At 42.2% G+C, this 24,342-nt stretch overlaps 1 protein-coding gene across 5 annotated transcripts in view; it reads right to left on the reverse strand.

Moving 5' to 3' along the window:
* mast3a (microtubule associated serine/threonine kinase 3a) overlaps positions 1-23,532 on the reverse strand; it is a 28,076-nt gene extending 4,544 nt beyond the window's left edge. The window contains exons 1-24 of one of the 5 annotated variants that reach the window (XM_084008013.1): positions 23,406-23,532; positions 22,004-22,035; positions 16,832-16,920; positions 16,159-16,231; positions 14,641-14,661; positions 14,364-14,442; positions 11,879-12,036; positions 7,988-8,063; positions 7,605-7,814; positions 6,029-6,130; positions 5,061-5,193; positions 4,430-4,515; positions 4,033-4,118; positions 3,444-3,652; positions 3,229-3,367; positions 2,877-3,009; positions 2,615-2,780; positions 2,346-2,447; positions 1,937-2,059; positions 1,747-1,856; positions 1,392-1,573; positions 928-1,049; positions 642-830; positions 153-376 (exon numbers count right to left, since the gene is read on the reverse strand). In XM_084008013.1, coding sequence (XP_083864139.1) covers positions 153-376; positions 642-830; positions 928-1,049; positions 1,392-1,573; positions 1,747-1,856; positions 1,937-2,059; positions 2,346-2,447; positions 2,615-2,780; positions 2,877-3,009; positions 3,229-3,367; positions 3,444-3,652; positions 4,033-4,118; positions 4,430-4,515; positions 5,061-5,193; positions 6,029-6,130; positions 7,605-7,814; positions 7,988-8,063; positions 11,879-12,036; positions 14,364-14,442; positions 14,641-14,661; positions 16,159-16,231; positions 16,832-16,920; positions 22,004-22,035; positions 23,406-23,444 — 2,883 coding nt within the window. In that variant the 5' untranslated portion in view covers positions 23,445-23,532. Of the gene's footprint in view, positions 1-152; positions 377-641; positions 831-927; positions 1,050-1,376; positions 1,574-1,746; positions 1,857-1,936; positions 2,060-2,345; positions 2,448-2,614; positions 2,781-2,876; positions 3,010-3,228; positions 3,368-3,443; positions 3,653-4,032; positions 4,119-4,429; positions 4,516-5,060; positions 5,194-6,028; positions 6,131-7,604; positions 7,815-7,987; positions 8,064-11,878; positions 12,037-14,363; positions 14,443-14,640; positions 14,662-16,158; positions 16,232-16,831; positions 16,921-19,608; positions 20,020-22,003; positions 22,036-23,405 lie in introns of those variants that run through there. The other 4 variants (XM_084008010.1, XM_084008009.1, XM_084008011.1 and 1 more) reach the window with 4 other exon arrangements.
* Positions 23,533-24,342: the final 810 nt, after the last annotated feature.

A 24,342-nucleotide genomic window follows, 5' to 3' on the forward strand; every position in this document is an offset into this window, starting at 1 on the left:
AACTATAAACTTTTAGGGCCATCTACAAGAAAATCTGAAGACCATGACATTTGTTTTAATATGTCATTTTTATAACTAAATGTTCACATTTCAAAATTAAAACCCATAATGTGTTAAATGCTTCCAGCTACACCGGAGATGAGGACACATACCCAGACCATGTGGTGAACAGTGTAGACGTCACTGTCTCCCATGTAGACTCTGATAGCTCGCAATGCGAAGCCAAACCTCTTCCCGGAGCTGTGGATGACCACAGGAGGCTTCAGGCAGCTGACGCTGACAGAGAGGTCCCTGCTGGGGGATGAATCTCTGGACGACGGGTTGGACGAGAGGGACAAGGATGATTTGGGGCTCGTAGGAGGACCTGCTGAATCATCTGGATCAGCGGAAGGAGATGGTAAGAAAGGTCATCAGATTAGTGCTTATGAATAGTATGCCTGATATATTTTTTACAATTTGTATTGTCCGGTATTTGATGGAAATTATACCAAACTCTCATAATACTAATGTTAAAATCTTTTTAGTCAAGTGACTTTATTATTATCTTGGCCACAGTATTAGTATTCATGTATGGTGTAAATTACACATCATCAGGCTGTAGGGGGCGCTGTAAACACATAGATAGTCATTATCCTGTTCACCTGGTGTGATGATGAGGGAGAGGCCAGAGACAGAGGCAGACTTGGGGACTTTTCCAGCTGATGATCTGGGTTTCTCCGGGGTCTCTAGCTGGTGGGCGATGCGTCGGGACGCCCCTCTTCGGAAGGACGGCCTGGTTCCTGTGCTGTTGCTCCGGAGTCGAATGCGCCGCAGGTTGGAAACCATCCCGTCTTGAATCAGGAGGTACAGAGGTTGAGCATTGGCGATCCATAATGGCTGAATAACAGGAAATGATGACGTATAGAAGTCTGCGTTTGTCGGTCTCACCTTCCTCCTCGGCAGAGATGGCAAAGCGAGGCATGATGTCGAGGCTCTGGGTGCTGTTCATCACTAGCGGGCTGGCGCTGCGCTCTGACTGGGAGGAGCTGGACGAAGCACGAGGACGCAGACTGGGAGGAAAACACAGTACACATGCAGGATTTCAGTAAAAACCTGTATGTATGTCGTATGTAGGTAACCTTTTTGAATTTCATGGTTTTCTGAATAAATTCATCATAAAATGTGATCTGATTTTCATCCAATCAAGGGTATTGACTAAGTACAGTGTTGACAATTTAGAATGACTTATTATATATAATATCACTGCAAAAATATTATTTTAAAAATCTCATAAAAACATTTTACATTCATCTCACATTTTTCATAAAACCAACAAGGCAACAATGAGGCCTGACTGTAATCACATTCCTCTCATAATAAGGATGTCACTTTCTCACGTTTCATCCTCCCACCTCCCCCTGTGTCCATCTGTCCTCCTCTCTCCACTAGCCAAGTGTTTGTGTCCGTCGCCAGGGGAGAGCACTCCCCTGCCCTCCCATCGCTCCTCCTTCTCCTCACTGTGGCTTCGCTCGGACGACGACAGGCTCTGGTTGGACGGCGTGGAGGTGGACAGGTGCTCTGTGCTGCTGTACACCTAGATTTTAAGAAGTAGATGTTTAATCAAAATACATGGAGGACTGTTTTTTTCAGGGTTCAAACCAATGTTGTATTCTGTCAAAGAGTACATTGATATAAGATATATTGTTAAAATGATATACCAATATATAATACATGAATAATCTCTACATGAAGACCAATAAGCAGTACCTTGCTGAAGCGGTGGGCCACAGAGGAGAACTGTCGGAGCTCCAGAGAGGATTCATCGTCGTTGGTTTCATCATCATCGGAGTCCATGTGACAGTAGCGCTCTGATCGGGCTGTCGGAAACACAATAACGCATTAAATATAGAAAATCTGATTACCTTTGGTTAGAAATATAAAGGGGGCTGCCACCTACTGTCAAAGTAACTGGTGTCCTCCTCAGTCTCTAGTTGAGGTATGAATTCAGCTTTCTGTCTCAGGAGGCCATTCCAGTCCAGACCCAGGAAGAACATGTGCATCTTCACCTCAGTGGTTCCACCTGGATAATAAAAATATATATATAAAAAAAACGACAAATATGTTGTAGTTGCTTCTAGGAGTTTCTACCAGTCATCACAATCTTCTTTACCACAGCTCTGCCTCACTCCAGATGCTGCCTTGTTAACTCTCATTATCACATCTTGAGTGTTGGAAAATCAGATACAGCTATAAACACGGTTTAAACTGTCAACAAAGTGCTACAATGTGCCGGCAACCCGGCACTTTCAGGTTATACTCTATAGGGCCTTTTCTAGCCATTCCTCATCAGTCACCCTGCAACCAACCTGTTCCTAGGCGCTCCAGAGGGGTCTGTCTCAGCAGTCTGGTGATAAGGTCCTGGGCATCAGCTGGCAGAGCGTCCTCTCCCTCTGGCCAGATGATGTCATCTGGAAAAAATAGCACATACCAGCAATGGAATGAAGGGATTTAAATACACACAAACACTGTGTTAACTTCATGTCCAATGGCCAATCCAAGAGTAAAATAAACACAATTATTATAAGTATTAAGCAGAGCTAATGTGTGGAGAAGTAACATGTGATGACTCACTTACCGTTTACCACCTGACCAAAGAGCTGTTCTGGTGTGTCTCCAAAGAAGGGCACACAGCCCACCAAGAACTCATAGAGGATGATGCCCATAGCCCACCAGTCTACTGGCTTCCCGTAACCCTGCCTCAGGATCACCTCGGGAGCAATGTACTCTGGAGTGCCACACACCTGTACGGAGGAAAAACAGACAAAGAATATAATAGTTGATACGTTACGGTTATAAACAGAGCAGAATGAGATGTAAAGAGATGAGAAGAGACAAACCTGTTTGTCAATGAACTCTCTGGTATCCTTTTCAATATGTCCTTCATACAAGTTGGTGGTCATGTTCATTAGACCAATCTTTGACAGCCCAAAGTCTGTCAATTTAATGTGTCCCATGGAGGTGATTAACAAACTACAAAAGAAGGAAACAGAAATGTTTCATTGTACATTCAACAATAACCCCAAAACATAGATCTCAGATTCAACAAAAAATATCAAAGGCTGAATGTTTCAGAGAATTCTGTTCCAGCTTCAGAACGACTGCCAGGCTCTTAAAAGATAGACAGCAAGTGCTTAAGTGCTGCCTTAAAGCAGAAAAGAAAATGAAAAAAAAGGTGAAACGAGGACTCACTTGTCTGGTTTGAGGTCTCGGTGTACAATGCCATAGTTGTGAAGGTACTCCAAAGCCAGAACCGTCTCTGCAAAATACATCCGAGCCATGTCCACAGGCAGAGGACCAATGTTCTTCAATAGATTGGCACAGTCCCCGCCTTAAAGGACAAAACACAGTCAGATGCTTTCTGCCGTATCCCTGACAAATAAATGCACGGACAATTGGAGGCTTACCTTCCACATACTCCATGACCATGCAGAGATGCCTCCGCGTCTCAAAAGAGCAGAACATGGAAACCACAAATGGATTCTCTGCAAAGGTGAGGATGTCTCGCTCCACAAACACCTGCTGGATTTGGTTCCTCAGCATCAAGTTCTGCCGGTTGATCTTCTTCATGGCGAAACGTTGACGGGTATCCTTGTGGCGCACCAGAAATACAGTCCTGCGTGGTAGGAGAACGGAGGGAGTAAGACAAAAGAAGAGAAATAAGGAAAATTAAAAGGACGAGCAGGGTTAGGATAGGGGATTTGTAGAGGTTATAAAAGGGAATGACAGTTACAGAGGGAGACACATTGAGCGATTTTACAGGGAAAAGAAGGCAGGGGGGAAAAAAGAGGAGAAAACATACACATCACTTACTAGTGAACATCAGTTCAGACTTGAAATGAAATTGCCCAGACAAATTCTGTAGCGTGTAAACACAGAAATACTACTACAACACGTCCTCATTTCAGTTTCTATTCCTCTTTTATTGGACTCTCTGCGGTGTCCACAAAGAGACCGACTCAGTTGGATGCGAACAAAGGAGTCTGTCTTACTCACCCATAGGCACCATTGCTAATGAGCTTGATGGTCTCAAAGTCGCTCTCCAGTGGTTTCCTACGAGGAGGGGTGCAGACTGCTCGGCTCTGAATCACACATTCAAAAAAATAAATAAATAACCGAAGGAAAATAACAGGGACTTAGGTGCTGCATTACTTCTGAAAAGCATGAATCCATGCACTTCATGAGTTTATTGTGATAATGGAAAATGGACCTGCATCTAATGTGTCCGACTGTATTCTATTACACACTTAAACTGTATCTATCGTAACAGTCCTTCAGTATAACTGCCATCGTCTTAAACATTACTTCACCCACCACTGTTATTTATGTCATACTGAGAGTCCCATTCAAATCCATTAGAACTATATTATAAATGTTTAATATAAGCTTATACCTGTGTAGATGTTGCATCACCCATGTCATCAGACTCTCTGCTGGATGCTCGGTGACTTGGACTCGTCTGCTCCAGGTGGACCATTTCTGTATCAGCAGCAGACACACAGATCAAACTCCTTTCACATCACATCCGTGTGGACATTACATGCTTAATCAACTGCTCACAAATGACATAAACTAGCTAATGATGCTAAAAACAATTACAAATGTCACTTTATTCAAAGCATATTTGTTTTTTGTTTTTTTAAGTGATCCGTTTATAATGTCTCATTTCTGTTTAATGCTTAAAGATTTCCTGTTTAACTGAACACTAAGGCATGGACTAAGAGGAAAAGCAACATAATATGGGCAACAGTGTGTACGCAAAAAACAGCATAATATCCTACATAAAAATAGCAATAATTCCTGCAACAATAAAAATAGCAGCAGCAATAGGGCAATTAGCATTAGCATTTCAACATGTAATTTAATTTTTACAACGTTCTCTTATTGAGAGTTTTGGGTTGTTTTTTTTTTTAAAACATGACGAGTTATTCTGGTAAAATAGGTAAGCAGTACAATTAATCCAAACAAAGTATAGTAAAATGTCTAAAATGACCGTTTAGAAGGTAAAAAAATCAACACCACACCTTCCAAGGGATCCCTGGTGAGGCCGAGCTGGCTGATGATGTATTTGGGAATATCGGTCTTGATGCCTTGGCCAACCTTGGCTTGACCCTCTGCTACCTCTAAACGCTGGTAAAACTCCTCTGGATCAAACTCCTGTAGAAAAAGAAAAGGAAAGACGACTTGTGGTTACATTGTATTTTAAATATTGTTTAGTTGGCTTTGGCAAAAAAAAGCGCACACTACAAAAATACTACAGAAAAATGACACGCTAGGAAAAACCAGGAAACACAATTGCAATGTGAAGACAGAGTTAGAAAGAAGGCTGAAAAAGTGATTCCAGCTTTCTCGAGGAACTGAATAACTTGACTACAACACCACCCGATCCAACAGTAAATTATTCCATACAACAGTGTTATTGATACGGCTCAAATTATCATTAGGGCCTGTGTCGTAGCTAAGTGAGCACCAGCTTCTTTTTAAATTGTTCTTAATGGGAAGAGAGCGTATGCGGCTGCATGAGGCCACCTTAAGTTAAGGCACTGCATGCACCCAATTTTCTTTTTTCTTTGAGCCTGTTTTGTGCAGCCACTGCGAGAAAATGGAGGAGAAACTTGTTTCGACTGCATCCATCAGACAAATACTGTCTTGACTGAAAAACCCTTTTGTGGGAGCAGATCCTTGCTTTCATGTTCTACGGTGCTCATAGTGGGAAAAAAGTATCACACAGTGTTTATAGTAGTAACATATTCTTAAGATAATGTTGTCATAGTAATGTGACTAATAAATGTGAATTATGAAATGCTGGGATGAGCGTTCCCCAGAGCCCTGCAGCTGCTTTTCTGCCAGAAAAGGGCACTATGTTGACCCTTACTACACCAGATCAGCACTGTATGTCAGCGGTCAAGTCTGCATTTGAAGGGACAGATATTTTCTTCATGTTGGTATTGTGCCACTACTTGCAACCATGATCGCTGTAAGTGAGTCTTACCAGACACTCCAGGAGCCTGGCAGGCCTGGAGATGATGATGAGAATCTTCTTTACCAGTTTAGTGATGACGGTTACCTCCTCGCTCTCCGAGCGCTCATACGCCTGATCGGGAAAGAACAAAAGGATGACGGATTATTATTTCGACTTAATCCAATTGGCACAAGCCATGAGGCAGCGCAGCCCGCCCTCAGAGGCTGTCCGCACTTTGGCTCATGTTATTTTTAGCATCCATTTCATCTTCTTACATTATCTGTTGATCCGATAGATCATGTCTGATATTTCAACATCTCACATCGAAACTCATTTCTGTTCACTGCTTTGCCAGATTTATAAATAAAAGAAAACACTTGCAACCACTCTGTCATTAACAGGCGGTTCTCACTCTGTCTCCATATCTTAGTCTAACATTGCCTTGCCTTGGTCAAACAGTAGGTTAGGAGTCAGTGAGTCAGAAGTGTTGTAAGAGTGATGTCATTCGGTGTTCAGGTTAGCCAGCCGATCATTTGTAAAATGCTATGCGTCTTACCCTGTCAAACCTGTTACAAGGTTTGTTTTTTAAAAAGGTATAGTCTTCCAAAAGTTGCAAAGAAAAAAGCACGACGAAGCAATAATTCCAGACAAGAAACTAGCGAGCAAAGGGACAAATCCAAACACTTTCACATGTGACAGCATGTGCAACCATTTACTTAAAATACACTGTCACTCTAAGTTGGAAACCCAGAAATCTGGCTTTAGTGGAAATAATGGACAAAATAATGTTGTTGTACTGAAGGATGAACTAACCTATTGGGGGACTGAATGAAAAAAGAAAGTAGCTGATAAATTAACTGTACATCAATTTATTCAACATTCTGATTAAAAAGGAGAAAGTCTTCAAAGTCCACACATCACAGCAGACACTGTTATCTGTTTTGCAGAGCTCAGCATGTGCTTCAGTAAAATTGTTGATTTAAAACTTGTGTGCTAAATCATTATATAATCAAACATTTGACCACTGCACTTATCTTAGTAATGATATAAAATTACAACATAATTGCTGACTAATTAACTGGAAACAGCACAGAATGAGAACCAATCATACATTTCAATTCAACTTGTCCTGGGAACCTACTGTGTGGCATCTATTGGCAATCTTAGCTAATAACAATACAATATCCAGGAAGAATTTTATGGCTGAATAACAATCAAATACAAAACAGTGTGTGTGTGTGTGTGTGTGTGTGTGTGTGTGTGTGTTTGTGTGTGTGTGTTGTCCATTAAATGGTAAATGGCCTCATTTATATAGCGATTTTGTCCAAAGCGCTTTACAGTAATGACTGACATTCAGCCATTCACTCACACATTCACACACCGACGGCAGAGTCAAACACGCAGCGCGACAGCCAGCTCGTCAGGAGCAATTGGGGTGAGGTGTCTTGCTCAGGGACACCAGGCACTCAGCTAGGAGGAGCCGGGGATCGAACCGGCAATCTTGCGGTTACCAGCCAACCCGCTCTACCTCCTGAGCTAAACCTCCCCAATAATCCCCCCCATTAATCACAATGAAAACCATAATTTAAATATGCGAAAAACTCACCTCATGCAGCAGCTTCTCCAGTTTCTCCTGCAGTTCCACAAAGTACCTGGAGGTGACCAGGCCTTTCTGGGACTTGTCCAGACAGTCTCTAGCGAGCTCCACCAGCTGGTGCTGAATGAATCCCAGCACACCGTCGGCCAGGGGCAGAGCGCTGCCTGGGGAACACTCTGCAATGATGTCAAGCAGCCGACCCTCCATCTGGGCTGTCGCCTTGAAACAAGCAGGATGCAAGACTTCATTTAAAACAGTGACAGCCACATTGCATCAACAATTTCTTTTAAATAGGTTCCCACATGTGAGCGAATCAAGACTTTCAACTTCATCAGGAGTGTAAACATCTCTTGTCCTGGTTTCAATGCGTAAAAAAGTTACACCGACTATACCTTAGGAAAGCGCTCTTTGTAGACATGATTCATCATGACAATTTCATTGTCAAACGTTCCACAGGTCCGTCCGGGGCTGGAAGAGAACAGACAATACACACAATAATTAATGGATGCCAAATTTGATTCATATAAAACACAGGAACTAATTTGCTTACCAATCAGGGCATGGAGGTGTGATAGACAGGTGAGGCTTACATTACATACGTTTTAGTTAAATACTTGCACTAGTTAAATACCTAACACTGATATATTACAATATTGTATATAAATAAAAACTTTCTTACTAAAGCTGTATAAAATATACACATTTCTTATGAGTAAATTGCAAATGTTTGACTTTACACGTTTACTGCTGGTCAGAGACAAGTTGTATGACCATAATATTAATACCATTTAGATCAGGGTGTCATCTGCAGTATCCATGACCACATTTGTTGTGTACACGGGGCTTTAGTTACAGGAGGACACCGTTAAAACAGTCCATCCACATTACAAATCAATGTACTGTCATCACACATTCTCAAAATAGCAACCCTGGGTGCACATACTACAAATAACAATATCAACACATGACACGCCTTTTACTATTTCTGGGTAACACAACAGTTGCAGTTGCACAGCAATGGTTTTATTTGAGGGTGACAACAAAAGTTAACCCCTCGAGAGCTATTTAAGGCCAATAAGAAACACTATACACACCCTCTGGAGTTATTTTGGAGCAACATAGACACTTGTCAGCAATCTGACTCAACTGCCAATACATGCATATTTAGATGCGTTTTTTAATAGCATTGCAAAAGTAGAAAGCCTGGTTACTCTCTGATTAAATTATTGAGGATTGTGGAATCTCATGTTCCATTTGTAAACAACTGATCAGGAGTCAAATTAACAGACCATCTGAAAGATAATGCTTCATATATATACACATTTTGTCTGGCAGCCTGAGGGTTTCTGCAGTATCTTAGCTGTTCCTAGGACTGTACTGTCCACTTCTTTTCTAACTCCTCTTTCAGTCCTTGGTATTTTTCAAGAATCTCATGTTCCTTCTTCTTGATGTCGCTGTCACTTTGGATAGCTACATCTATCATTACTGCTGTCCACCACCACGATGTCCGGTTGGTTAGCCATCACCAGTTAATTAGTCTGGATCTGGAAGTCCCACAGGATCTTAGCTTGGTCAATCTCAACCATCTTTGGAAGCGTCTTTTATTTTTACTTCCAGCCCATAATACTCAGCACAGATGTTACTGTACACTATGCCAGCCACTTGGTTATGGTGCTCCATGTCCATGCCGGACTGTCTCTGCACAGCCTGAACCTGGGTTCCTGTCTGGTGTAGACCCTGACCTCCATTGATCTCGTGCTCAGCGTCTCTTCTTGTGCTGCCATGATTAGTGCCTCTTTGCTGTCCTTCAGACCAGCCTTCTCTAGTCACTGGTATGATTTCTCCATGTCAGCCACTTCTTCCATCCGACGGTGGTACATGCCATGCAGGGGCTTGTCCTTCCTTGCACTAAAACAAAATGTATCATTATTATGATGATGATGATGGTTCCCACTCTTCCTCCTCGTGTTTCTGCTGTCTGAGATATTCACTTAGCAAGTCCTCACTTGGGGCCCATCTTCCCGAAGTACTCCTGGATCTTGGTCGTTTCATCTCGGATAATGGCTCTGAATCTCATTAGCCCTCATGATGACCAGCAGTGCATACATGTTCATGGCTCCGATTTTCTTTCCATTCAGCTGACTTTTCAGGACTTACTTTACTCTGTGTAGGTATTTGGCTGTGGCTCACTTTCTTGCGGCCTCTTCATGGGTAACATTTGCTTGCGGGACTTTGCTTGTGGGACTCTGCTAATTCAACCCCTTCAGTTGTGATCAGCTTGCCTTGGATACCATCCGACCACACTTATCTAGCCAGAATGAAATCCCGATGTCTGTAGATTCTGGTGATGTGGATCAGTGAGTCCATGTCATGCTCATTCCTAGCTTACAGCTCCACGTCATCCATGCAGAGGAGGTGGCCGAGGTAACTACACTTCGGAACCGGTATCTGTAGCCACTCTTAGTGGTGATATGGCTGAGGGGAACTTGTGCAATTGGCCTTTAATTGGCCTCTAGAGTTGTCTTCAACAGTCCCATTGAGTTATTGATGAAGGCTCTTAGTGTCCTGTTGATGTTGTACAGCTCCAAGCATCCCAGGGTCTAAGGCCGTGGCATCAAGTAATAGGTTTTCTTGAAATCAATCCAGGCCGTGTACAGGTTGGTCTGTCTGGTCTCACAGGCTCGAATGACTGCTTTGTCAACCAGTAGCTCATGTATTGATCCATCTGTCTACTCATCTTAGCCGCAATGATGACTGACAGGAGCTTCCATGTTGTGCAGAGGCAGGGTATTGACCGGCAGTTGGAAGGAGTTGCTTCCTTCTTCATGGTCAGGACTGGCCGGCCTTGGGTAAACCACTCTGGGTGGGTCCCATCCATCAGCAGCTGGTTCATTTGTGCTGCCAGGCGTTCGTGGAGTGCAGTTAGTTTTTTGAGCCAGTAGGCGTGGATCATTTCAGGGCCTGGTGCTGTCCAGCGACACGTTGCAGAAAACACAACCACATCAAGATGCCAACACCCTCCCACTATAAAAGTCTCCAGCAACTGTAAAACTCCCCACCACAAGAGCTATTTAGAGGGTTTATTTAAGTGTTTAATGAGAGCTGCCATGCTTAATGATGAGGAAATGCGATCCCTGAATATGCTAATCAAGGGGAACCAGGACAGAGGCTTCTTTCCAGAACCACATAAAATAATTATCGCACCATATTCCAATCCTCCCAGTCAATATTGAATTATTTCTAATCATAAATGAAAGCTATTACGTAACATTAGGCAGATTCTGTTGGTTTGATGCTGCGCAAACGCAAAGGTTTACATTGCTGTAGCACTCTGATGCTAACTGCTTGTTTTTCAGTGGTTGTAGTACTGCTTAACAGTTTGTCTCTCATAGAATTATTTCAAATCCATGTTTGGTTAACAGAGGGTAAATTTACAGGAGGCCGTCACTACTGCTCATTGTGAGCCTAAAGCTTCTGGAGGTGATAGGATTTATATGAACTCTGCAGCTAGCATCTTCAATTAGTACAGCAGAAGTTCCCATGCACAGTGGAGCAAAAGCAGCACAGCATCATATTATATATATGGTTAGACATACCCTGACAGGGCATCAGGAACATTTCAATAGCTGACAAAAAAATAAAAAAATCCCAATTTTTTCATTCATGCTTATGATATTGATGATCAACAGGTAAGCTATTAAACTATAACCATACATGAGAAGGTTAGATTGGCTAAGTAGCTAAACCAACCCGGCTCATTCAGAAGGGCTTAACTGTATTTTAGCCACACTCCAGCTCAAGTGTGAGCCTGAGGTTTTAGTTTTACGAGCTGCAAGAAGCTCCTTTATTTCTTTATTTAAATAGTGTCAACAAACCGCCACACTTGCAAAAACAATAACATTCCCTGCTTGTATACTGACATACGTTGGAACATTTGCAATGTAATGATGACACTACTTATTTTAGGGTTAGGACATACATGAAATTGTTTTGTTTCATAAATTCGCATTAGTGGTGCTAGACTATGTCAGTGACAGGTCTCATGACATCATCTTCTCTCATCTTCTTCAACATTCACTCATTTGTGGCCTAAAATTAACATTACTCAACAAAAGTAACCCTTTTTTTTCTCTTCTTCTAATTGTTCTTTCCATTCGAACCAAACTAATTTGATGAGATTATCATTGCTCCCAGTGAACAACAGCGTTACAGAAATGTGACAAAGACAAACTGTCCTTACACCTGTGCAATATTGTTATTGTTCCATTCAATTCCAAAGCTACCTGAGACTGCGTGAGCGGAGCCTGACAGGGGGTGAGGAGTGCGCTCCTTCCTCGTCCGCCACGCTCTCCGTGCTCCGGAAATGCTTGAACAGGAAGTGGAGATCATCTTGCGTGGGCTGGAAGGGCAACTGGTGCAATAACTCCTGGGAAGAAGAGGACTAGGGGGTAAAGAGAAAGGGGGGGATGTAAAAGAGAGATGTAGAGGATGGGAGAAAATAGTGTACAGAAGTCATTGTACAGAAATAAATTGTAAATATGTAATAAAAACAACTGGCTGAAAGCTTATTTCCCCAGTTTGTCATTTATTTTATTTATTAGATTTTATGTGCAAATTTGCATTCATGTCATGTCATGTCTGCTGCTTTGATGATACACCATCCTGTTTTAAAGGCTAATTTTTAAAACAGAGCCACACCATTGCTCTCTCAGATTCACTCATTATCCTGTTAATGCTCAGAGTCCTAAAGGCTTTCATGTTCAACTATAGATATGAATTAGATGAAACATTTAACAAGGACACATTGAGAAAGGCCACAGTCAAGTAAAAGATCATAACTCCATTTGGTTTTTAAAATGACTGAATTTTAGCGTTCTATTCTCCTAAAGCTGCATTTTCTCCCCCTGCTGCAGCATGGACTGAGGCAGTTTTATCTTTATAAAGACAAAATGTGTGACTGGAATGTTTGTATGAGAACTGCCATCTGGCTGGGATCTTGTGCATCATTTGAGGAAGAGTTACGAGAGCAAAGAGAAGTGTGGCACGTATGACTGGAGGAAAGAGACAAGCCTAACAGAGAGAAAAGGGAAAGGAAAGCAGAGAGACAAGCACACCGACTAACAGAACATAAGGGATGGAAATAGGGGGAGAAAGATACCCTGAGCAGGAAACCAGAGACGCTTCAGAACTGAGTGAGAGCAGCATAAAGACTTCACTGACAGCAGGCCTGAAAGGAGTATTGTGTGGGGAGGGCTGACCTCACTGTCTCCAAGCCATGTGGTTGGCCATACAAAATTACAGCCGTGACAGAGGAGAACAGGTATTGTTTGTACAGGAAACTGCAGTTTCAGTAATGGTTTTCTAGACAAAATCTCAAGATAATCAACACAGAAACCATAAAAAAAAATAGCTCATGGGTGTTGCTGCCAGCGTTTTGACCTTTCCCGAAAACAAAAGTGGATTGAGGAAACGTTAAAGTCTGTACAGTCCCTAATCAGGTGTGATGTCATCCAGGAAGAAGAAACCATGGATTTCAACAAGAATCACATTATTTCAATGATAAGACTTCTAATTGTCATACTACCCCCTCAGTCAAACGGGCTCGACACAGTATATTCAAATACTTATGGTATGAAGTAATTTATTTAATATCGATGGTCATGGTAAAATATGAACTAAGTCTCTTTGTTTCCACTAAAAATACTGATATTGTTGGATTCAGGATGAAAAACACCCCATATGGAGTTGATATTTGAGTATTTCAATTGTCATGTACGTATCAAATTGTCCATCTCTACTATAAATCATTCCAGGAAAACTCTGGGGAAAAGCATCCGATAATTCTATCCTTTCCAATTTCCCCTCTGTCGTGGAAATCGGGATAAAAGACTGATGATGGAAAGATGCATCATCATTGGACATCCTGTTATGACTGAGTCATGAAGGCAAAACATCCATTTACAGTCAGCTGCTTTGTATTTATCAACTGGCTTCGGGGAGTGTGGTCGACCAGACTGTCAAGTCACCGTGTCAGAGTGGTGTGAAGTTTTCCAACTGCTTCTCAGAATGTATTCGGTGTCTTTATTTGCATCTGTTGAACAGATTATCCGTCTGCAGATGCCCCGAGGTATGTGTTAAGTGATACTCTACATGAGATTGAAAATAAAATGGTTACCCTGTCCTTTAAAAGACGTTAGCCTTTTGTTGGTTATGATGCTGCTGCACCATAATCTACCTCTATGTTTTCCATTAAGCTCAGTCATTGTGAAGCACTTTTATGTTTTGCCAAAATAGGGTTATTTAGACCACCTCACTTTAAGCTTTTACATGACGAGCTGAATCTGCAGCAATTTACTTCACTTCACTTTTAATATCTATTCTAAAGCTATTAAATATGTTTGCTGAGAGCAGTACGGTCCAGGTAGGTACAGAGCCCTAGAAAATATGTCACTCTGTAAGCTCTACTGTATATCAACAAGCATGTATAGGTGGTTTAGGTTTATAGGATTTACTTCCTACACTGTGTGTAATCTGATTGAATTCACAGTTCAATCAGTCAACACCATAAGCTTACAAGACACCATGGCCCCATAAACGGATTGATACACTGAGTAGAAGTAACACAGGAAGCTAAATGGTCCCATGGCAGCGGTTCGGAAAGAGGTTGAATATCTGATGAAGGACAGAGAGAGACCTCACTGCCACTGACGAAATGCAGGGAAAATAAAGACAGACATTGAAAGGAACACCGAAAGAGACTCCGCTTACGGATACTGATGAACTGGGTGCATTGGTGCAATATCCAGATGAGGGAACCGACGCCACAGACCACCTTCGCCCATCCGCTCTGCAGAAACAAAAACAACAAACTGCTTAGCGGGAGCTCGCCCTCACATCTGAAACCTACACATCCGGTTGACTGATTGCAATCTCCAAAGCTTCATCTTTTTACACCTGCAAACCTCATTTCATGCAAATCTGCCCATGCAAGTTTAATGCAGTAACGCCTGATGATTGAAAGTGTATTGATTGACTGATTTCTTACCTTTCAGTGCGGGCCAGTTGGCTGTGCAGATGAAGAAATGAAGAACGATAGAGAGACAGAAAGGAACAGGGGTCAGGCAAGGAAAATATGTGAGACAGAAAATAAACACTGTTAAATGATGGAGACAGAGTAAGTCTGGCTGTCAGAGTAATAGCATTGTTTGTCCGTCACAGCCAGTGACAGTCTGCTGCTGAACACCTGCCAAGCTGCCATCATAATACTGCAGCACTGACACCCATAGACACTTGACTCGTGACAAAATGACACACACACACACACACACGTTTATTTATTTATTTTTTTATCTGGCTCATATCTGATTTGTATGTCCTCTGCTATGCGTCACCTTACTAGTGATGCTAGGTTTTTGTATTAAGGTCCTGCAAGGCTGACGAGGATAGAAGCTAAGACCATAAATAAGGTTTTGAACAATGTTACATATCAACGCCTGGGGTGTGAAAGGAGAAAAATAGGGTGTTGTCTGGGTAAAAAAACCCAAGGTTAAAAACAAAAGTATCTTTATCGGTGAAGAGGGAGCTGAAGCTTAACACTTAGACCTCACGCGAGGTGTTTCCTTGTCATTGTATGCCTTCATTTGCATAAATTCTTAATGGCAATTATTGCATGTCTGACTCTTCCATCTGTGTATGATCAAACAATTTCAGCAGCAGGGCTGTACAGCTTGTGTGAATAACAAAAAAAACCCAGTGGAGCTCTCAAAAATATACAGCATCTGTCTCCACATTGGCAGCTTAAAAAGTCTCACTAAATATAGATGAGTCATGCAGGCTCGTGCAAGGCTCTCAATCCTCCAGCTGATGGTGCAATACGCCGTACTGCAACATTATATGCTAATTCGGAAGACGTGGTATTTGAGAAAAGCAGCAGAGTACGTTCAGCAATGAAGAGGCAGCACGCTATTATCTGCTACGGGACAAGGATGCCAGTTGTACAGCTACTACTCCTCTAAATCCCAGTGACACAGAGCCTTGATGACGGGGCAAGAGTTGCAATTTTCCCCATAATCATAGAAGCCCTGAGTAATGAGTGTGTGCAACGACTTGCCATCTTAATTGGCTTGACAAATGCCAAAGTCCATGTCCAGCAAGTGGCCCTGGGGCCTTTCAGCTGGTTTGACTTGCTTCTTCATTGCCTCCTTTCAACTACAGGAGCAAAAAGAAGCCAAGGTTTCCTTCATAACCAAGTTTCTTAGGTCTTATGTCTTATGTTCTTATGTTTCAAAATTAAGCTGTCACCTTTGCAGGAAGAAAGATGAACCTACTCTAATATTAAAGCTTGGGCTGGTTATCTTGAGGAACTCGAAAGAGTAAGCTAGATTTTTAAAATGATCCGACCGGAAAAAATCAGCCCAGTACTGACCATTCTTTTTCAATGAAAGTAGCAAGCAAGTATTGCCAATTTTCCAGTTTCTGTATTAGGTGGGGGAAATTCTACTGCAATAACGTGCCTTAAAACAACTCTGCAAGAACAACTCAAAGCATTTCAGTTCATTCTTACCTGCGGGCAAACTGGAAGTTGGCAGATGTGCTGGCAGAGACATTTCTGGGGCTTTCGGAGGGGCTGCTGCCAGCTGATGAGAGAAAGGTTACAGTTACAAACTTTGAGAATTAGCAAAAACTATGGATATGACTAATATGGCAACTACTTATAAAATATATTCCCTGACTAATGAAAAGTCTAAGTTCCAGCAAAAGGCAGGGACTCCTGTTGATCACACCGCATACATTTGAAAGTGTTTTCATGCCAGCAAAACACTGCCACACCCTGAGTCACTTAAAAAAATGAGTGCAGCGAATGAACGAGTCTCCAGTATAGCACTTCAGACTGCTGGGTGAAAGAATATGTAGCCAAGAGGAAGCTACATGAAATACATCATCGTGAGGAAAACTATTGAATGTCTTGTGCAGATTATCATCCAACAGCAATGGGAACCCGATGAACACACCAGAGGGAAACCAGTGCGGCTCTTGTGACTGTTATATTTGCCTTCAGCCTAATTCTAAACAAAAACGCTAATGTGGCGGTCTCCCCATTCCATCTACACCCGCTTGTCTGTTTTCCATGTGATCATGTCTATGTAAAGGATGTGTAATTAGCCTCAAGAGTAATTGCCATACAATATCACACACTGAGCCGAGCAGATGCGCAACTGAAAGCAACACACAAGTACCTGTGGCAAGTGGGAGAGGTGAAAGAGGTCTTGAGAGAGTGGGCGACGGGGTCCCCACCGCCAAACTCCTTCTCTTGTTGTTACGGGAACTGTGAGGCGCAAAACAAACAGCAGAGAGAAAAATGCTTATGCAAGACCATTACAAACATGATCACTCGGCAACAGTCTTTTATCAGTGCAGTAAACACTCAGATAAAATAAAACAGGTCAAACAAACAGAGTTCAACCTACGAACCTGAGTTGTTGATCGTGATAAGGAAAACACTGATAACCACTAGTAATGGTGTTTACACAAACACAAAAGCAAGCCTAGCTACAAACATGTATGTATGTAAACAAATAAACAGTACAGAAAGTGTGAACAGTGCATTGCATTTGGCTAATCTGTCAACACTAATTAACCAGGTTGCATTTTTATGTTCTCTTATTGAAGACAATAATTGATAAACATAGCATTAATCAACAGCCTGTGAATAATAAGTAATTATGTAGTAAGGTATTCCATTAAAAGTATCAATGATGATCCAATTATGTGTCTGGAAGTATTTTTATCTGAGAATATATGAAACATCTGGAAAGAGCAGTGCTTGTATTAGTGGGAGCACCTGATCCTATAAAAGAAAGCCTTGGCTTGTTGTTATACAACCTAACGCAAAGACATATTTGAACCCAATGACTGACATGACATAACTGTGCAGGCCATAACATACTGTCCACACAATCTGTATCCACATGTACAACATCAAACGATCTATTAAAATAGACAATTAATGATGATTTTTCCACAGTTGCACCTTGGATTCAAGTTTTTTCCCCAAAAAATATACATCAGCTGCTGGTATTTTTGAAGCTGATTATTAGTGTTGTTTTGATTAAACTTGGTTTACTTCAACCCTACTGGTTGGCTTCACTAGCAACCAGTGCTCCACTTTGTTTACCAGTTTTGTTAAAATGTGGTGTATTTCATTACATTTCATACATTGCTACTGTGCAGCTTTTAAAGAATCAGTCAATACTCTGGAGCCCTTATTAGGAAAGCTTTATCTCAGAAAAAGTCCCATATAAACATGACAACTGGCAACTGTTTATTAGCTGCTAGACGCTACTAGGTGGCATTTCTCGGAGCATGACTCACCCACACAGATATGTAATTATGATGAAGTCACTTCATTTTCTGATATTATTTTGTCCACTTCCTGTATATGTCTGCATGCATGGTGGCCGGAGGCCTCTGTATGCTTCTCTGTCGTCATACAGGGGCTCTGATTTGCATTTACATTCCCCACTAAACTGGATGTAGTCCCATCATGCTCTCTGTTTCATCCAGATGATGATGATGCCATCTCTTTTTTTTCCCCTCTCTGGCAATGACCTAAAATTATTGAGGAGCCGAGACATGAACAGAGCCTGACATTTCTGGGTCGATGCGGAGGCAGATTCACGCAGTATACGGCCCCCAACCCAAAAAGGACTCAAAGTGGCAGAGATGGCACAGCAACAGAGAGAAGGGAGAGCCAATAAATGCTTGACTTTGGCTTCGGCTGCACACCAACCACAGAACGAGGCTAAGTGTGCACCATCTTCTTTCTATCAGAAAACACATAAACAGACACCCTTTTCACACTTTAAAGCCGGGACCAAAACAAATAAGGGGATGAAACTTAAGCAGCACTGTATCACACCACGACCACGAGAGAGCGTTATCAATACTTGGCAGTGATAAGGCTGCTCATATATGCGACTAACAATAGCGGTTTGTGGGGACCGTGCAGGCAGCCATGTAGCATGATGAATGTAGGCCACTGAGACGCAGGCCTGCATGTTTCACATGTCTGCTGATGGTGAAGGGCTGCATTTATTCACTGAAACCTCAGTCAAAGCCATGTGTTGGACGGGTTACAAGACTGATCCCAAGCTACACTCCACAGAATGTTGTTAGCGGCCTGTCAATAGTTAACTATATTACATAGGGCTATATTTAAAACATGAGGTTTTATTCCAGCTCATTATCAATTTGTCTCGCAGTGTATGTCATTGACAGCAGCTGAAACAGACACACAGTGTACTATCACGCAGAACGTTTCCCTATAGAAATATTGGAATTATGACCGATTGATGAATATATTATATAGGCCATATATTATGATTAGGTCACTATAAACTGATAGCCAAACACACACTGGGTCCTCACAGGGCGTGAAAGGCTCATTTCCCTGCTCTACTTTGTCAGGGCTGATTACATTTATCCCGCAGATAAAAGCACATCCACGACACTATAGCCTTACCACTAACCAAATCAGTGTATCGATCCGCACTGGGACTGTGTGTCGCTTTATGCGACAGCTGGTATAGCAGACAATGCGGTCTGCTCCCATACACAACACTCTACAACGGCCACGTTTCTCCGTCGGAAACAAAAACTAGGGCGGATGTAGCAGGCGACACATACAGTAACGTAATGTTCCTGTGGGCTATCTTATAGCCACACGATCACAACGGCGTGATCAATCTCAGCTGTCCGCTGATCGCGTTCACGGTGGGGGTTGCGTTTACGTGCTAGGAATCACAGAGCTCGACATAAACGTTCAACAAATTGCCGTTTGTCAGACAGTGAATGGCACAGCTCAGCGGGGAGCTGATGACAACTAATTACAGACGGAGCAGACGTTTTCTGCTTCGCGACAGACCAGACGGTGTAGCTGCCGTCTGAGTGAGCGTAGGTATACCTCCAGGACGTCTGCGAAGAGAACAGGCTGTCTTCTTTACGTTTACGTTACCTTTTTGATCTTTTCATCATGGCCCCAGTCACAAAACTGGTTTTGTAGCTCGGCAACACGGTCCAATAGTAGTTTTGGTCAGACATGGTGGCCGATAAATCCAATCCAACCCAGAAATGACAATTGTCCTCTAGTTAAAGCGGGGGCATCATGTTAAACGGACTCTCCTGAGCAGTTGATATCGGCGGAGGTTAGGCCAGTACGCATTGTCCAACGGCTAAAACTCCATTTAGCTTCGTTAGAAACTGACCCGGGGCCCGCGGCTCGGCAGCTCGGTGATGATGAGCGACTGCAACTGCCATGTCCGCCTTTGCTCCTTCTCCCTGTTACCAGCAAACATTCAGGAATAGTCCGACTAGCGCAGGATGTGACATTATCAAGCGATATCTTCGCCAAAATAAAGAGTGATACAAACTTTCCAGTAGCACCAGCAACGCCGCACTGCGCAGCCGCGTCAGCGCGCGCCGAAGGGAGGAGGGAGTAATGATGTCTTCAAGGACCGTCGGAAATAAGGGTAACGACTAGAGCACAAACCCATCGAAAACAGGAAGAAGACCGAGAAATTGTGTTTGGGATATTGACAATGAAATGCAAGTTGCATACCTGCAGCTACATATATTTTTTAACGTGCATAAATGGAAAATGTACACAGCAAGCTGCATTTAGTCAACAGGTAATGTTGACATCCATGTGAGATTTTTAATGGATTTGCAGCACATGTATGATGTACAATAATTAATACTTCTTGGATGTTTAAACAGATTTTGTTTGCGATCAAAATCTGAAATCATCCATTTTCTGGGTTCCAGTGGTAGCAGGCTAAACAAGATACTCCAGATTCCCTCTCTCCAGCAACGTTTTCCAGCTCTTCCTGGGGGAATCAGAGGCGTTCCCTAGTCAAATGAGATGATAATCTCTGTAGTTTGTTCTGAGTCTCCTACCAGTTTAAGGTGCCCAGAAAACCTCCAAAGCTGTGGACCCAAGCAGCACCCCTATCAGATGTAATAAACACCTCAACTGAGTTAGAACCACACAATCTGCAAAAGGGAAAAGCATTTCTGAGGTTCCCAAAGTGGACACTGAGATTCTGACACTATCACCATGATAATCGCAAACAGAATTGGTGACAAGCGACATTCTTGCCGGAGCTCAACACACATAAAAAAAACCCTCTTTTGACTTCCTGCTAAGAATATGGACAATATGGAGATCTCACAACACGTCCACACCCTGGACCCACAGCAATGCGTGATAGGCCTTCTCAAGGCCAAAACAACATGCGTAGACTGGATGGGCAAACTGTCATGACCCCTCTTTTAGACCTGTTCTACTCTTTCATGACTGAGAACACAATCTGCATTGCTCCTCCTGGATCTGAATGAACTAGTTTTACAAGCAAGGCTAACTATTAAATGGTTTTAAAACATCTTGTCAAAGAACTACAAATGGAAAATAGCCAGCTGGCTAACACTGGCGCATTCACAGTAAGGTTGATTGATGTATATTCCTCCTTAAACTAAATGAATAGAAAGGGCCGGAAGCTAATTTAGCACTATACCAAGTTAATCCTAAACTATTATAGGGTGCAACACAGAAATACTGTCCTCAATACATAAAATGAAGCTTCCCTTGTTTGCTTTGTACACCTGTTTGCTTTGTACACCTTGACTGGCAGGGGGAAAGCATTATGTGAGTGACACAAACCTATTTAACCTTTTGGGATATTCAAATCACCTGTGATCTGATGTTAGTGTGTCAAGTAATTTAATCATTTTCTCTGATTCACAGATGGTGAAACTAAAGACTGTAATTCCCTGCAGGTTAGAGACATCAAAGAGATTGATGTTGTTCTGACCTGGGCGCCTCCTATTTGAGCAGGAAACTCACGAGGAAGTTCCTTCAGGCTGTTCATGTGTGCCACTCTATTGATAGAACTTGATATGGACTGTAAGAGTCCCATTAATCATCAGACGATTACCTCTGAATTCTGGACAGGAAAAAGGTTTAGACACAAACGAGCACTTAGTTTCATGTAGAGCTGGCTCAGCCTGTTTGCTCAGTTCAAGTATTTGAATACATAATCACATTGACACCATTATGAACTGCCGTTGCAGGAGAACTGATTCAGATATTCAAAGTATTTTCACAATAAGTGAGGGTTTCTTGCAATAACATTCATGCATGCAGTAACTCTTCCTCTTGTTACCACATCAGAGAGTTGTGCACCTCACCTATATCTCTGTTCTCCTTCTCTTAGTTTACATAAAACCTGTCTGAGCGGTGAGACTACTAGGTAAATGCGGTGTGAAATGCGACATGCATGCACAATAAAGATAACAAGTGACAGGTACCTTGCTGGAAACAGAGAGAGAACATAATAATGTGTAATACTTACACATTTCCCCTGCGAGGCAGACTCAGTTCTTTCTAGAAGATAAGAGATGGGAAACGTTACAATGAGAACATCTTAAATCTTAAAGTTTTTTCATGGTAACATTTCTTTGAAATGCAGATATCAGCTTTACATTTTAAATATCTTTTTATGTTACTGCTGTTATGAAAGGACACTCCTCAGAATAAACAGGGAGGAGCAACAATTTGTTTTAATGTCTATACATTCATTGTTTTTAAACGGGCTACAGCAGTTATTTAGATGGATTTCCCTAAATGCTAACCCATCTCTGTCAGATCTTCCTTTCAATGCCGTGTAAATCTCATAAGCGCCATTATGGCCTATTTCTTGCATGGCAAGTGGGTCTTCGAGTCATTTAATGGCGAGGATACAAATCCTTCCTAGCCCATAGCTATTGTGCTTTAGCTCAGGCAATTGCAAAACAACCCGTGCCAATCAGGACTTGAAAGACAGGGAGGGGTACCACTCTGTTCGACTGAGAGAGCTTGTGCACAAAATTATTCTGAGGCTACTTTAACTGATTTAATTCAGTCACAGACACAAAAAACAAGGTGGGTAAAAACATACAAAGACATTTCTGCAAAGAAAACATGTCATCACTAATCAGAATTAGAGGGGCTAAATAAAGACGAACATTATGCTGTCTTTTTCACAATATAGTGGATTTAAGGGGGAATAATGTCATCATAACATCATTATCAGCATGAGTATAATGGCATGGCTGCACTTACATTTAAATTGCAAATGAATGGAACGTGGAAAATAATCTAATTACGATAAGTGAATGGGGATGCCCAGTTTGGACCGGTGAGTCTAATACTCCATCACTTCGTCCACAAGGAGGAGAAACAATACAGCTTTTAAGTCATGCAGAAAATATACACATGAATGAACTAGATAACTACGTCCCCGAGTAGGCCTAATAAACATGGCACCCAGGAGAAGATAAAAGGGATGTTTCTGCCAATCATCCAGGTACCCTAGGGTTTTTAGCTCCTATCACCAAGGCAACCAGCGGCACAAAAGTGCCAATGGACGGCTCCAAAATAAACACCTCAGACCTACATTAACTAATTGCATTATGCGCCTTGTTTTAATTTGGACACCAGATATGAGGTATGTATATATATATATATATATATTTTTTTTTTTTTCCTAGGCGATGTTACAAAATACAAATAAGCAGGAAAATGTAAGAATAAAAGAATAAACATCTCTGATTATAATGGAGAAGCAACAGCTTAACTCAAAGCAATTCATGGAGAAATCCCTGGCAGGGTCCCAATGGCTCACCATCCCCACCACCACCACCATCATCAACATCATATCCATTTGCCTGGAAACCGCCGAGTTGGCACGGCATGCCAGTCTCCGTGTAGCCTACCTGTAGACCGCGGCGTCTCAGGATATTCGGCTCATCCATCACTGAAGACAATAAAAAAGCGGATCGCCGAGCAGTCAGCCCATATTGTGCTCCGTCCACTCCCCAGGAGCATGAATAGAGTCCTCCTCGCCGCCGCCGCTGCTGCTCCACCACAGCGCCTCCCCCTCCTCCTCCCCGGGGGCGAGCAGCGCGACCAGCCCAGAAGAGGTCGCTTCCTAAGCCGTCTGATGACCTGATCGTGAAGGGAGGAAGAGGCTGGTCGTTAACCTCGACCCAGTAATGAAGTGACCCCACCCTCTCGTTCTGTTTAATCAGTTATGAGAGCAAACTACGCTACTGGGTGTAAGGGGCGTTTTTTAGATCACTATACTTTAGATAGATCTTCTATATCATCATATATAATCTACTTTTCACACATGTAAACTAACAAAGTGTCAGTCTGGTGGAAAATCAGCAAGGTCGCAGAACAATTGTGCTTTGAAGTCAAACTCAATTGCAGTGATTGATCTGTCGCTCAGTGGTACCAAAGAGTGTTTCTTTCCTTACACAACAATGGTCAGTCTCTTGTCCTGGGACGTCACGTGTCCCTTCATGTGTGCCAGAGGGACATGAATCTGTCATTGTTCGCTTGTGAAGTTCACTGTTCATCTGAAGCTGCTGAAAATGTTGGAAAACAAACATCTACAGAGCAAGTGTGTCCAACCGAGCGACCCAGTTAGATACCAGTGGGTTTTCAGGATTGTCCCCAAGTGACTACTTGGTATGAAACGCATTTGTGACCAAATGCTTTTGTGATATTCAAGTAGAAAATTATGGTCATAACACTTTCTCTGCCTTCTTCTGGAAGTATCAATAGAAGATTTTTTTTTATTATTATTTAGTGTCCTTAGCATTCCAACAACATTAATTAGTAAAATGTGTTTTAATTTCAACAATT

Source organism: Eutrigla gurnardus, assembly GCF_963514095.1.
Source record: "Eutrigla gurnardus genome assembly, chromosome: 4".
NCBI lineage: Eukaryota > Metazoa > Chordata > Actinopteri > Perciformes > Triglidae > Eutrigla > Eutrigla gurnardus.